The sequence below is a fragment of the Macrotis lagotis genome, chromosome 2, assembly GCF_037893015.1.
Source record: "Macrotis lagotis isolate mMagLag1 chromosome 2, bilby.v1.9.chrom.fasta, whole genome shotgun sequence".
NCBI classification, from domain to species: domain Eukaryota; kingdom Metazoa; phylum Chordata; class Mammalia; order Peramelemorphia; family Peramelidae; genus Macrotis; species Macrotis lagotis.
The window spans coordinates 191,186,843-191,203,038 of NC_133659.1; the positions used below are offsets into that span (position 1 = coordinate 191,186,843).

Sequence of the window (16,196 nt, forward strand, 5' to 3'; positions counted from 1 at the left end):
AGAATATTTTCCCAGTTTTTATTTGTCCCCAGAGTTCTTGGCATTGTCAAATTAAAGAAGTTGCATATCATCTGGTTTTCCACTTACTCTAGGCAGGTCCCACTAGGCTGACTCTGATATCTGACTTTCAGATGAAACTTGTTGTATTGTCTCTCCCTTGAAACTCCCTTGTCAACTCCCTTGAAAACTAGGAATGTCTTGCTTTTTTATTTATATTCCCAGAACTGTGCATATAGTAAGTATTTAATAAATACATGCTTTTTCATTCATTTATTCCTTCATGATTGACTGATATTCAAACTTAAGATCTAAAAGAGGCATTCTAAAACATTCTGAATAATGGCAGCGTAACTAAAGCTCCCAAGTGACTGCTTGAACAATGATGGTACTTTTTTGGATATATATAAGTTTGTTTCTTTATATTCACACTGCTAAATAAATTTGTGAATTTTTCAAGCACCAGACTTAGATTGTTAGAATTAATAATAAAATTAACATTTTTAAAAATGTAACTGCTCTTTGTGAAAGGTAGGTGACAGTTCTTTAGTTGTGGATTTCTTGAAGCACTTGTGATCTCTTTATTCTGGAAGTCAGATTCAGATGAGATTGATTGTTCTGAGTGGGAATAGAACTAAATTGTCACCTTAGCCTACCTTTTTATTGACATTGCATTACTTAAAGATTAAGTATAAATAATTTTTTGCTGTCTGAAAAATTAGATAAGCTTCAAGATTCATTTTATGATATCTTTCAGATAAGAACTTGACTTTTCATAAGCCAAGATGAGTTAAGGACTATTGTTCTATTTTAAGTGAACCTAGATAACAAACTATCTAGATAACAAACTATTTACAGAATTTTTCTTAGGGATTTATTATGTTATCTTTTGAGTTTCTTAAATTTTATTTTACATTTTATTAGCACCATCAACACTCTAATACAAAAAAACAATTGTAATATTGCTAACTTCTGTTATGTAGTTGTCATACTTACATACATATGTACATTATGTGTGTGTGTGTTTTATTAAGATAAGTATATGGCAGGATGGACTTAGGTCATCCTGTCTCTGACATATGTGGACTCTGTGGCTTATGGGCAAGTTATTAGCCCCCTCAGTGCTTTAGTAATTCTCAAAGACTATAAGTTACAAAGATGCACTTGGCACTGAGAATTTTCAGTATCAGTGAAATTTACAGGTCTGGTCTTTTTTGTCAATATAATTTGTTATCCAGGTTCTGCTTATTTGACTTGGCATCAATTCATAAATAAGATTTTCTCAGTTCTTGATACTCATCATTTCTCAAGGTGCAATAATAATATTCTTTTATATTTATGCATCCTATTTTACCCAGGCATCCCTTTTTTAGTGACTTAAGACTGAAAGTTAATGAATTGACATGATTATGTGAGGTTAATCTTTGTTTAAAAAGACCTGATACTGTTGATTTTGGTCACATAAAAATATGTTATCCCTCCAAAAGGTGAAATGGATTTTTGAACAAGTGAAAGCTATTGAGGTTTGCTTTAGAATTATTCCTGGCATCTTAATTTTTAAAGTCTTTTTTATTTCTATGGCAAACATTTGAAAAAAAAGGAAAATAATTTTAGCATGTTAACGAATAAAACTTTGAAAGTTAGCTGTTTTATATTTAACTGTATAATTGTGATTTTCATTTGTCTTGTGTCACAGGTACAGGAACCTTAAAGATAGATTTTGTTGGAGAGTTAAATGATAAAATGAAAGGGTTCTATAGAAGTAAATACACTACTCCTTCTGGAGAAGTGCGTTATGCTGCTGTCACACAGTTTGAGGTATGTATTATTTCCCTTACTACTTGAATTTTTTTAGATGTTAGTATTTGAAGTAAAGTTTATTCCATTATATTGAAAAGCCATCAAAACCAGATGTCTAGCCTTAACTGTATTTATATTTTCTTTTCTTTTTCTTTATTTTAGTGGGTTTTTTTGGCAAGGCAAATGGGGTTAAGTGGCTTGTCCAAGGCCACACAGCTAGGTAATTATTAAGTGTCTGAGGCCTGATTTGAACTCAGGTACCTCTGACTCTAGGGCCAGTGCTCTATTCACTGTGCCACCTAGCCGCCCTGTGTATTTGTATGTTTAAGGATCTGTCTGATTGTCTGTAAAATAACTCTAATAGTGATTGAATTTACACTTCATGTCCCAAAAGTCTCAGCCCAGTTTTAGGTGCTTGAAACTGGACTGAGACTTTTGGGACATCTTGTACAGCTACATTTACAAGAAACGAAACGAGACAGATAGATACTGAACTGATATGTAGTATCTGGATTGATTTTAGAAACAGCACTCTTCATATTAAGAACCATACTTTTTGGGGTGGCTAGGTGGCGCAGTGGATAGAGCGCTGGTCCTGGAGTCAGGAGTACCTGAGTTGAATTCCAGCCTCAGACACTTAATAATTACCTAGCTGTGTGGCCTTAGGTAAGCCACTTAACCCTGTTTGCCTTGCAAAACCTTAAAAAAAAAGAACCATACTTTTAGTGTTTGAAAAGTGGCCATTTCCTATTAAAACTGTATCATCTGAATGAAGAATATTTCCTGTTTAATGGGAAATGTTCTTTATAGCTTTTAGATTTTGGCTTTATCTGAAATAGACCTGCTTTGTTTTCTTTTAATAAAGATTCAATTATTGGTTTTGGGTTTTTTTCTTTATTATCTTAGCATTTTTCCTTCATTTTTTTTCCTTGTCATAAGGGAACATAATTTATGTGAATTGGTAGAGAAGTACATTTCTTTTTATTCATTAGGAGATATGTATCCCAGAGCATTGCTATTCTTACTTTTCTGTTAAAGAATGAAGCACATCAGGTACCTAGAATTGAATTCGAAGAGTCACATAAGTTGAGGAAGAAGTTTCCAATGGAAATTTAAAAACCAATGACTCACTTTTATTTCAAAAGGTCTTTAAATTTCCTAGCTCTTTAACTTTTATATTATCATTATTATTTTTTAATAAGGGAGTTACCTTGTCCTAGTCATATAGTCTTAGTTGTATATATTGGTTATTGTATGCTTTTTCCTTACTTAGGTAAAGAATATTGGTAAAACTTTTTGTATGTAGCTTAAAATAAATACTCTATTATTTTGTAATGAAGGCAGAATTATAGTTTAAACCATAACCATGCTATTTATTAACAAAGCCTTCAGTAGATGATAGCCAACAGAAATTGGAATGCTTATGATTTCTTCCATATTTTTTTTTTCTTAAGGCTACTGATGCCCGGAGGGCTTTTCCTTGCTGGGATGAACCTGCCATCAAAGCAACATTTGACATCTCATTGGTTGTCCCTAAGGACAGAGTAGCTTTATCAAACATGGTATGTATAATTAAGCAGTTTGGAATTTGTAACAAGCTATTAGAAGTTTAGTTAACTGATTTAACTTTTTTCTTAAATGCTTTTATTTGAATTTATTGAACTTTTTTGAAAATGTCCTTTTAGAGTAAAATTAAATGCAAGAACCAAATTAAAAATGGTAAGAGAGAGTGGTTTGACTTTTTCTCACTAAGATACAAAATTTGTATTTGTGTTTTAGAGGCAAATTGCAATGGTAGTTATTCATATTTTAGAATCATATTTCCATATATAACCAGGGCTAATTGTTAGTCCTCATAAGTAACTCATAAGTGAAGTAGCAGTTGACATCTATAATGATATTTGAAGGACTGCCATAGCTAGTGACACTACAAATAAAACTGGAGGCAATCATGATAATGATTTCAGTAACACTGTAAAGACACTACTACTCAGAAGCCTCCAAATAGACCTCTCCCATCATGTCTGGCTAATCTGAAATTTCTCAATTTTGTTTCTTTTTTCTTTGTCAGATAATTAAAAAGCAAATATTTGTGGGAAAGATGTAATATCTAAAGCTAAAACAGTCATTTGTTCCTTTAGGTCAATGAGATTTTCCTCTTTATTAAAACTTAAATTTGTTGACCTAGGGGATGGCTAGGTGGCGCAGTGGATAGAGCACTGGCCTTGGAGTCAGGAGTACCTGGGTTCAAATCCAACCTCAGACACTTAATAATTACCTAGCCAAGTGGCCTTGGGCAAGCCACTTTAACCCCATTTCCTTGAAAAAAGTCTAAAAAAAAAATTTGTTGACATAAGGAGAAAGACAAGTACCTGAGGTGGAGTAGGTAATAGAACCTTATCAGGCACAAAAATTGGTATGACCTTCACAGGCAAAGTTTGGTTAATTTGCCAATTAAGGCCACTGATACTGGATACATGGTTAAGAAAGGCTTCCATCTTTCAAAAAGTCTTGAGCAAATCATTTCTTTATATTCACCTATCCCCAAGAGAAATTATATTTTCATCCCTGATACTCTGGTATCAATAAGAGAGCTTTCAGAGTTGGATTGGGGAAATATCAGGACTGTGTAGTTGTAGAAGAGAATTGATAAGGTTGCTAAATGGGAAGGAAGTGCCTGAAGCAAAGCTAGGTGAATTTTGTAGTTTTACTTTTGTATTCTGGCTGTGCTTGTCGGTGACTAATGTATATATTTTTCTTTTTTCTGCTGTTTGAAAGAATGTAATTGACCGAAAACCATACCCTGATGATGAAAATTTAGTTGAAGTGAAGTTTGCTCGCACACCTGTCATGTCAACATACTTGGTGGCATTTGTTGTAGGAGAATATGACTTTGTTGAGACAAGGTCAAAAGATGGTGTGTGTGTTCGTGTTTATACACCTGTGGGCAAAGCAGAACAAGGAAAATTTGCATTAGAGGTAAATTTGGTGGAGATTCATTTTGGAGAGTTTGTATTCCTAATGGATTATTTTATAATTTATAATATCAAGTAAAATTTGTTGTGATTTTGTTACATTGAGAGAAGAAGAAATCTGAACTTGATGTAGAATTGTTTTACAATATGAGAATTGAATGAATTCAAGTTATATTAAAAAAAGACCTCAGACACTTAATAATTACCTAGTCGTGTGGCCTTAGGCAAGCCACTTATTTTAATACTGACATTTTTAGACTAAAATTTGGATGATGGTATATTTATTGTAAATTCTGAGATTTGCATATCCTTTTGGAGAGGTGTTCTGTATTTAGAATTTTGATACATGATTCTTCAAATCCAGTTCATGTGCTTGGCATGGCATCACCTCCCTGATGTCGTGGTCTTCTTCGAAAATGAAGGACAGACATTAATATGGAAATATGTATAACATGATTGTGCATGTATAACATAAATCAGATTACTTGCTATCTTGTACCAAGGGGGAGGGATGGTTAGGTATATAAAAAATAAATGTTTAATAAATATGTATATCAGAAATATTACTTTCTAAAAGAATGGGCAGAAACTTGATATATCTAGGGTAGTTTCAGATTTCCCTTGGATTTATTTGCCAATTGCAATTGCAAGCTTTATCAGACTTGTTCTTGTGTTCATTCTTTTGTAGGTTGCTGCTAAAACTCTACCTTTTTATAAGGAGTACTTTAATGTTCCTTATCCTCTACCCAAAATTGATCTCATTGCTATTGCAGACTTTGCAGCTGGTAAAGTAAATTTCATTTTATTGCTGAATTGTATTGATCTTTGAATTATAAGAAAGTTGAATGTATTATAAATACATTTTAAATACATTATAAATTTTTTTTTTATTTTATAAAGGTGCCATGGAGAACTGGGGCCTTGTTACTTATAGGTATGTTAACAGTACATTTTTCTGCCTTATCTTTGCTTTCCTAGTTTTCTTATATAAGGACTGCTGACCTTGGACTTTATCCTATGTTAACATTAAACAACAATTGTAAAGTAACATAACAAGATTGAATAATTTTTTTCTTTTCATAAAAAATATCCCTGGAATGCATTTCAGAAAATCATGTGAACACTTAATCCAATTCTGCAAAGCTGGATGATTTCAGTATGATCACTAGTAAAATTTTTCAGATGATTCTTTTTTCATTTTAATTGATGTATTGTCTCCCCATAATAGTTCTGTAGTAATTTCTCCAGCATTGAAAACTGGCCTTGGGTGTGTATTTTCTATCAAAGTTTTTACATCTCTGTTACTACTATGCAAACATTAGCTTTTTTAAAGCACTGTCTATAAAAGTTCCCAACTTGCATTTTTAGTTGCCTGTTCAGATGACTACATTTCAAACAGTCAGCTCAGTATTTTGTTTTTTATTTATGTGGAATGCATTTTTTCTTCCTCTCCATTTTTTTTTTTTTGTTAGGTTTTTGCAAGGCAATGGGGTTAAGTGGCTTGCACAAGGCCACACAGCTAGGTAATTATTAAGTGTCTGAGACCGGGTTTGAACTTGGGTACTCCTTACTGCAGGCCGGTGCTCTCTCCACTGCGCCACCTAGCCGCCCCTTCCTCTTCATTTTTTAGAGAAACTCAAGAGTTTTCATTATCTTCTAGATGAAATTCCATGTTTTTAGATAGCCTCATCAGAATGAAAAGATGCCTTTCTGGTAGTCTATGATCTTTTTTTAAGTACTCAGGTGAGAATAAGATGTAATCTAACTTGATTATTTTTTCTGTCTTTACATTGCATGCAATGGAATAATGTTTTCCTTTTATGTTTCTGGCAATTCATTTGATATTTTTATGCACTATTATTCAGGAAACCTTTCAGTTTATTTTCCTGTTGTTACTTTGCTTTTTATTGCTGTACTAATCAACTTTTCCCCCTCTTTTTAAAAACAGGGAAACTGCATTGCTTATTGATCCAAAAAATTCCTGTTCTTCATCCCGCCAGTGGGTTGCTCTGGTTGTGGGACATGAACTCGCCCATCAATGGTTTGGAAATCTTGTTACTATGGTATCTAATATTTTTAAGTGTTTTCAATATATTTACCTTCATCCTGCTATGCTGCACATCCTCTTGTCTACACAGCATTTCTGGGGTTGGCTGGAGTATTGTGCACAAGGAAATATTTGAGTGATAGAAAGGAATTATTTTACAAAGTCTACCTTGAAAAGTGAGTTACTGGTTGGCTGTTTTTGAATATTATTTGTTCAGCAGGAAAGATATTAAACTTGTTTTCATATTTGTTTATGTATTTCATTGATTATTCTTCAGATATACATTAAGTATTAACTTGCTATATAATAAAGCAGAGTTCTGATCAAGTACCAATCTAAACCATTTTGATGTTGGGTGGAGTTTCATTTCTGGATATAATTTCTCTTATGTTATGTTGTTCTCTTCTCCACTCTGTTCCCCCCCACCTCATTCCCTTTTATGGGAGAATCAAAGCAAAGAGAAATGATGTAGCTGGAAGGTGTTTATAAATTCCCACACTGTAATACTGAAAACGTTGTTTACTAGTTTTCTGCAATGAATAGTCCCTGTCCTTCAGATTTAGTCTGCCACTCTTCTCTCACCCCCTAAACAAATACTATTTATGGAAGCCAACTGTGTTAGAGGTTAGGAAGTAGATTGTCGTGCCAAAAGCACAGTATTTAATAAATGAACTAGAAGTAACATTGCAGTGAAAGGATTTGGAGATTCTGGAGCCAGCCAAATTCCCTAACTGTGGTATTCAGGCTGCCAAAAAGCAGAACGTGACTTGGATGGAGCTCGAGTCCATATGTCACAGCAAGGAAAAGAATGAGGAATTTATCAAATCAACATGGTATATTTGAGCCTTCAAAAGAAAGCCTAACTTTCTATTTAGTCATTTTGATAGTAACTGAATTCCTAAAATGTTATTTTGAGGGAGAAAAGTTCTCTTTGAACAAACTTCAGTAAAAAAAAATGGTATCCTCATGCTTGAAAGTTGAGATGTATGCAGAAGTAGCTCTCTTAGTTAAATTGGGTTACTAATTCTTTCCAAAGAATGGTTTAGCAAAACTTTCAGAAGATCATGTAAGTTGTGGCTTTTTGTTGAGGCCTCTAGGAATGATTTCCCTCTACTGGGAGAGTTGTGTTTCACTTAAAATCATGAATTTCTAATTCTTTGATACCATTAAAGTTAAATTAACTGAAATGACTATATCTCATTACAGATAATTTGGAGAAAAAATTTATTCTGACTATAGCCTTAAAGGTTAGATGAAATGGTATGAAGTTTTTATGGATAGTGACTACCTCTGCCTTAAAGAATAGATATTTAATACAATCTGGTCTGGAAATTTGGAAGTAAATTTGGAAGCAAATTTGGAAGCATTTTGTTTTTCAGTCACATTAATCCATTGAAATTTGTCTTCTCAGATGTAATAAAAATTGCATCAAGATCTTTCCTCTAAAAGATCTTCAGAAGTTAACTTTATTCAATATACAATTTCATATGGAATTCCAAAGAGTTTCAAATTACTGTTACTATCTCACTGATTGACAATATTTTCGGCAAATACGGGGAATTTTTTTTTACATTTCCTTGTTTTCTCTCAATATCCTTCTGTTCTCTTTGAAGAGAACTTTTCTTAGTATAATCTTTGCAGTCTTGTTCTCATTTTTGATCTCTAACATCTTACCACCTCCTTTTTCACATTTTTCTTTTTTCTACACATCGTGATATAGTGAAAACTACCTAGAAGTGACTACTGTCATTTGAGATACATCCTCAATAAATTAAGGTCTGTTCGATATGGTTCTGCTTGGCTTCTTTTTTAATGAAATTTCAGCTTTCTCCAAAGAAATGAACTGCTTAATAGATGTTTTGAATTGCTTTTATAATTCACTAAATTGCTAGTGTTGGGGCATAGGCTCAGTGAAATGTTTTATAAATTAGTTGAATAGATGTTTTTTTTAAAATGCTCCTTGATTTTTTTTTTAAAGGAATGGTGGACTCATCTTTGGTTAAATGAAGGCTTCGCCTCTTGGATCGAGTATCTCTGTGTTGATCATTGCTTCCCAGAATATGATATTTGGACTCAGTTTGTTTCTGCTGATTATACCCGAGCCCAGGAGCTCGATGCTTTAGACAATAGTCATCCTATTGAAGTAAGTTAAGTAAGCTATTTTTTTTTTTTTTTTTTAGATTTTTCAAGGCAATAGGGTTAAATGGCTTGCCCAAGGCCTCACAGCTAGGTAATTATTAAGTGTCTGAGGTCAGATTTGAACTCAGGTCCTCCTGACTTCAGGGTCACTGCTCTACCCACTGAGCCACCTGGCTGCCCCTAAGTAAGCTATTCTATCCCACTTTTAGCCTTAAATATTAAACTGTCACCTACCTTCCTTCCTTCCTTCCTTCCTTCCTTCCTTCCTCTTTCCTTCCCTCCCCTCCCCTTTCCCTCCTCTCCCCTTATCCTTTCTTTTCCTCAAGGCAATGGGGTTAAGTGACTTGTCCAAGGTCATTAGGAAATTATTAAATGTCTGAGGTCTGATTTGAACTCAGGTCATCCTGAATCCGGGGCTGGTGCTCTATCCATTGTGCCACCTAGCTGCCCCACTGTATTACTTTTCATGAAATAAATGACTTGTTACGCAGGAAATTTTCTCAAAGAATCCAAAAAAAGAGGAAAGGTTTGATTAAGTTTACTTTTTTCTCCTTTAATTGATGTTTTCAATCACAAAAAAATGTAATGATGGTATCTTCTTAATTAGGTTATTTTTAATGTATACTGGGAATTTTTTTGCCCTTGTGTGTGGGTGTAAGGGTGAGTGTGTGTCTGGGTATGTCTGTATATATGTAGCATAATATTTTATACCTTATGGGGTACATAATGTAGTATAGTATTATATACCCTTTGGGGGTACTCAGTAAATACTTGTTGATTGAAGTATAGTTGTAAACTATGCAATTAAATACATTTAAGACTGATCTTCACTGTACATAGTTAATAATTGTAACTTTTTTAGGGGGAAAATTTATTGCCCTTATATTTCAAGAACTTACATGAAAACTGTGTTAAGGAATAATTATCAGATCTTTGGAAAGGGGAAGAACCCATGATGAAACGAGATAGAAAGGTTCTCAGGAAGTAGAATGGATAAGTTTATTAAAATTAAAATTTTTGAGCAAAAAAAATTTAGCTGAAATTAGCAGAAAAGCAGATCTAGGGAAATCTTTTCTGCAAGTTTTTCTGAAAATTCATTTCTAGAAAATATTGAGAACTTTGTCAATTTTCTAAAAATTAGAGCCATTTCCCAGTTGATAAATGATCAAGAATATGAATTGACTGTTTTCAGAGGAAGGCTCAAGACAGTTCCAAGCTATCAGTAGCCATATGGAAAATGCTCTAAATCACTTACAATTAGAAGTATGCAAATTGAAATAACTGGGGTACTATCTCATACATCAGATATTTAAAATGACAAAAAAAAGATAAATATCAACCGCTGTTTCAGAAGACCTTGGAAAAGAAGTTTATTGTTGTTAGTACTATAAGTTGGTTTAACCATTTTGGAAAGAAATTTGGAACTATATCCAAAAAACTGTTAAGCTTTACATCCCTTTTGACCTATAAATACTGTTCCAAAATCTCAAGTGAGACCACAGTAAGGGGGGACAGGGCATCATATGTATAAAAATAATCATATCTGTTCTTTCTGTGAGAGGAAAGACTTGAAAATTCAAGCAGTGCCTTGAATAGGATAGAATGCTATTTTGCTAAAATAAATGATGAAGCGGATGGTTTTTGAAAATTGTGTAAAAATAATGAAATTTGAAAGATTTAATAACTGATCAACACAATAACTTAAGACAATTCCAAAGAATTCCATTCAAACATACTGTCTACTTTCAGATAGGAAACTAATTGACTCAGCATAGAGTCCAGATGGAAGCATCTTTTCTTTTTCAATCATTTGTTTTTAACATGGCTAACATGGAAATTTGTTTTGGTCCTTAAATTGCATACAATGGAATAATGTTTTCTTTTTTTGGGTTTCTGGCATTGAATTTTTTTAAAAAAGATTTTATTTATTTTGAGTTTTACAATTTTCCCCCATTCTTACTTCCCTCCTCCCACCCCCCATAGAAGGCAATTTGTCAGTCTTTACATTGTTTCCATGTTATACATTGATCCAAATTGAGTGTGATGAGAGAAAAATCATATCCTTAAGGAAGAAACATAAAGTGTAAGAGATAGCAAGATCAGACAATACGACATTAGGTTTTTTCTCCCCTAAATTTAAGGTAATAGTCCTTGGTCTGTTCAAACTCCACAGTTCTTTCTCTGGATACAGATGGTATTCTCCATTGCAGATAGCCCAAAATTGTCCCTGATTGTTACACCGAGTGTTTTTCTGGTTCTGTTCCTCTCACTCATCTCACTCAGCATCAGTTCATGCAAATCCCTCCAGGCTTCTCTGAATTCCCATCCCTTCTGGAATCTAATAGAACAATAGTGTTCCATAACATACATATACCACAGTTTGCTAAGCCATTCCCCAAATGAAGGACATTTCCTGGATTTTCAATTCTTTGCCACAAGAGATAGGGCTGCTATGGATATTTTTGTACAATTGATGTTTTTACCCTTTTTTATCATCTCTTCAAGGTATGGACCCAGTAGTGGTATTGCTGGATCAAAGGGTATGCACATTTTTGTTGCCCTTTGGGCGTAGTTTCTGGCATTGAATTTCATATTTTTATGCAATATTTTTTCAGGAAACCTTTCAGGATATTTTCCTATTATTAATTTGCTTTTTCTTGCTGTACTAACCAACTTTTTCCCCTCTTTTTAAACACAGGGAGACTGTATTTGTAAAATTTTTTTGTCTTTCTCACCTCAGTAGGTAGAGGAGGAAGGGAGAGAATTTGGAACTAAAAATAAAATAAATTGAATTTTAAAAAATTTCCATGAATAGATAAACTCAGTTTAGTTATTTCCATTGCCCTTCTTATGACTTTTGTCATTTAATTTTTCTTTATCCCTTTTAATTTATCTGAAAAAATTATTCACTTCTAAGAATCAGAGTCTTGCACATCAAAAATGAGAGTCTGTGACATCATTGATCATGGTATTTCATTACTATAGGTCATTATTTTTAGTATGAGAAACATCTGTTGTTTTAGGATAGCCCCATTACACTCCCATCCAACACCAGCTTTTTCCCCCTCTTTGATTCCTTTCATTCCATACAGTCATGTTAAGTTGATAGTATTTTGTGAGAGAATAATGAGCAAAAGGAGACCTTAATTAACTGTATTAATTTATTAGTATGCTACTTACAATTGTGGCAGATCAGTACCATATATATATATATATATATGTTGGGTGGAGCAAAATCTCTTGTGGGATATAAAGCTTTTCAGGAAAGTAATTTAATTTTTTTTTGGTCTTCTTTAATAACCTTGCATAACACCATGTTTCTCAGGTCAGTGTGGGCCATCCTTCTGAAGTTGATGAGATATTTGATGCTATCTCCTATAGTAAAGGGGCATCTGTCATCAGAATGTTGCATGACTACATTGGGGATAAGGTAAAAAAAACCCAAAACATTCTTCTACTATTTATGGTAAAGTTTACAGTGAGGCATTACTTTGTGTTTATGAAGAAATGTATTCTCTATTTGGATTAAATTTCTAATAGCTCAACAAGTTCTTATTTAGGTTTTTTTTTTTCAAGGCAATGGGGTTAATTGGTTTGCCCAAGGCCACACAGCTAGGTAATTATTAAGTGTCTGAGGCTGGATTTGAACCCAGGTACTCCTGACTCCAAGGCCGGTGCTTTATCCACTGCACCACCTAGCCGCCCCAACAAGTTTTTATTTATAGAAATACTGCCAGGTTTTAGTTTTTCCTTATTTTTTGTTTATCTTGACTATCATGTTCTCTTAGTTGATCATGTAAAAGAACACAGATTATATGTTAAGTGGAAATAGGAAAGGATCTTTTAAAATTTTCATTTAAACGTATGAACTTGACAAATGACCATTTCCAGTCAAAGAATAGAAGAGGCTTATGTATAAAATTTTGAGTCTCTTAAGAGTAGCTCATTTAAAAAAAGTTTACTAGTTAAATTTAACAAATTTGGTGTATACCCAGTAGTTGTAAGCACAGCCCTACTTATTATCGTTGTCCTTTTTAAAATTTCTTGTTGGTTCTTTTACGTATTTCTTAATGTTTACTGATGATTTTCTTTTATTTCTTTCTGGGAACGATTTTGTTTTTAATGGTTACAAATAGCAGTGGAAGAGAAATATAAGCTGTATATGTTCTTAAATAGTAGGCAGAAGAATGTTGAAGGAAGGAAGGCCCATTGGTATTTAAAATACACAATTCTAATTTTGAAAATTAATTATAACTATATATTATATAATTGTATATTTTTATATATTATATATAAATTATAACTATAATAATAATTCTCTTTAAGTACCAAAATGTAGAAACAAACTGAACTAAAAAGAAGTAATAGAATACTTGTCTCATTCTAATGAGTGAGAGAATGTTGATGTGGAAACAGGCACAAATCTTAACATTTTAACAACTACAATTTTAAAAATTGTTTTTTCAGGACTTTAAGAAAGGAATGAACATATACTTAACCAAGTTTCAACAGAAGAATGCAGCCACAGGTAATCTTTAATATTTCAGGGGTATGAAAAGGAAAGAAAGAAGGTTTTACATTTTAAATTCAAGCACCTTTGACAGGATACATTGACTCATGATATTTTTCCAGTGTTCTCTCACATGCCTAGTTTTCTATTTTTATTAGTGTGTAAAATGGTTATTTTTATTAGTATGATTAATTTTTAGTAATATGTAATATTACCTTTGTCAAGGAATAACTCTCACTGGGTCAGAAGTCATTGTCACTCACTGTTCTTTGCATTCTGTATGCTACTACTTTAATCATTTGAAGGTGCTATAGTTACATCAACCAGAACACCTAGACCATTGTCCAGATTCAGAAACTTTTGTCATATTAGACAGTTATTAGATTGACCATTAAATCAGCTTCCATTTGGTCAGTTCTCATTTTTCAGAAGTTGTTTTTCTTCAGCCTTATTAAAACTTTTAAATAGTACTTTAACTTTTTTTTTTGCTTTTAAAATTTTTCCCAAATTCTCTCCCCATACACCCACTGAATAGACAACAGTATGATATCAGTTTCATATGTGAAATTATTTACAACATTTCCACATTAGCCTTATGTAAAAAAAAAGGCAAGAAAAAGAAAGTGAGGTAATTACACTTCACTTTGCACCTGCAATGCATGAATTCTTTCTCTGGAAGTAAACAACATTTTTTTCCCCATTGTGTCCTTTGGAATTTCCTTGGATCATTGTATTGATCAGAATATTCAGGTCTTGATCATCATTACAACATTGCTGTTACTATGCACAATGATCTTCCCATTCTTCTCACTTCACTGTTGATCAGTTCATATAGGTCTTGCAATATTTTTCTGAAATTATCCCCTTTATCACTTCTTCTTTGTCACAGTCAAAAACCACAACTTTTTCAGCCATTTGTGGTTGATAGTCAAAGGATATAAACAAGGCAGTTTTCAGATGAAGAAATCAAAATCTATCTGGTGTCATTAAAATGCTCTAAATTACTATTATTTGAAGAAAGATAGATTAAATAATTCTGAAGAATAAGGAGCAAATAGGTACCTCAATGAACTGCAGTTGTTTTCTGTTTCAAAGAGCAATTAGAAATATACCCACATGGCTATAAAACTGCATAATCTTTGACTCAGCAATACCACTACTATGTCTGCATCCTAAAGAAATGAAAGAAAATAGAAAAGGAAATACACACACACACACACACACACACACACACACACAGTATTTATTTATAGCAACTCTTTTGATGATCTTACATAGCTCTTCTTTTCCTCAATTTTTCCTCTCACTTTTGTTTGATTTTTAAATCTTTTCTGCTTAAAAAACTTATTTATATCTTTTCAGGGTTGTGCCCGAACAGCAGCTTAATTAATTAATTAATAAAAAAAAAATTTGGGAGTGGGCTTTACTTGTAGATTTTTCAAATTACTGTCTTTTGTATTTGTCCTCAAGTTCCCTTGTCACCATGACAGTTTTTTTAATAGGTTTTTTTTTGTTTTGTTTTTTTTGTTGTTGCTTGTACATTTTTCTAGTCTGTTTCTTCGCTTTGAACTTTGTTAGTATTGATCTTTGCTCACTTCTGGGTATTATATGTATGTGAACTTTTATGTTTTTCTGCTGCTTTCATAGCTCAGTCTGAGGGCTTACATTTCAGGGTTTCCAACGTGATGTGTTCTAGGGAGAATTCTTTTCTTTCCCACCCCCTCCCCACCATTTCTGCTCTCAGAGCTTCTACTGGCTACCTTGAGACCTCTAAGGCCTAGGTGTTCATTCCTCTTATGTTCCTGGGTTCTGTGTTGTGCTGCTTAACACTACTGTGGTGCCTTCTGGTTCATTCTCATTCCAGTGTCTGTAGACCTCTCTTGTCTATCTTCCTAAGCTGCCCTTTTCTGGAAAAATGGCTCACACCTTCTCTTGCTTTTTCTAATGACTATTCAGTTTGGTATATATTTAAGTTGTGTGTTTTTTTTTTTTGTTTTGTTTTTGCAAGGCAATGGGGCTAGGTAATTATTAAGTGTCTGAGGCTGGATTTGAATTCAGGTACTCCTGACTCCAGGGCCGGTGCTTTATCCACTGCACCACCTAGCTGCCCTGAGTTTGGTGTATTTTCTTGTTATAGTAGTTTATTATGGAAGGGAGTTTGTTAAGAAAACTGGCCAAAATTGGTGACTCTCATCTCACTGTCTCACTGATTGTAATCTTGAGCAGTGTATAATCTGGTATAGTTTGTACATATACAAGCCTATTTCCAAATTAGTCATGTTATGAAAGGCGAATTAGAACTAAGAGGGAAAATTCTGTTATTTAAAAAAACAAAAAATCAAAAGAAGTTTTAAAAAGTGAACTTAGTATACTTTGCTCAGCATTCACTCTATAGCTTTTTCTCTGAATGTGGATGGCATTTTCCATAACAGGTCTCTGAATTGTCTTTGATCACTGAATTTCTGAGAGATGTGTCTGTCCTTCATGATTGATTATCTTATATGTTGCAGTTAATGTATTAGTGTTATTAATTATTAATGCAGTTAATCAGTGTTATTAGTTGTTAATGCAGCTTAATGTTATAGTGTACACTGTTGTACTGGTTTTGTTCACTTAACTCAGCATCAGTTCATGCAAGTCTTTTTAGGCTTTTCTGAAGTCTAACTGCTCATGATTTCTGAGAGAACAGTAGTACTTCTTCACATTCATATATCATAACTTGGGTTCA

At 33.2% G+C, this 16,196-nt stretch overlaps 1 protein-coding gene across 4 annotated transcripts in view; it reads left to right on the forward strand.

Annotated features, from left to right (window-relative positions):
• The window catches only part of NPEPPS (aminopeptidase puromycin sensitive), a 100,937-nt gene that overhangs the window by 46,163 nt on the left and 38,578 nt on the right, over positions 1-16,196 (forward strand). For all 4 annotated transcript variants that reach the window (XM_074224120.1, XM_074224123.1, XM_074224122.1 and 1 more), the window contains exons 4-12: positions 1,694-1,815; positions 3,252-3,359; positions 4,576-4,776; positions 5,461-5,557; positions 5,673-5,706; positions 6,721-6,835; positions 8,798-8,962; positions 12,284-12,388; positions 13,426-13,486. In XM_074224120.1, coding sequence (XP_074080221.1) covers positions 1,694-1,815; positions 3,252-3,359; positions 4,576-4,776; positions 5,461-5,557; positions 5,673-5,706; positions 6,721-6,835; positions 8,798-8,962; positions 12,284-12,388; positions 13,426-13,486 — 1,008 coding nt within the window. The remainder of the gene's footprint in view (positions 1-1,693; positions 1,816-3,251; positions 3,360-4,575; positions 4,777-5,460; positions 5,558-5,672; positions 5,707-6,720; positions 6,836-8,797; positions 8,963-12,283; positions 12,389-13,425; positions 13,487-16,196) is intronic.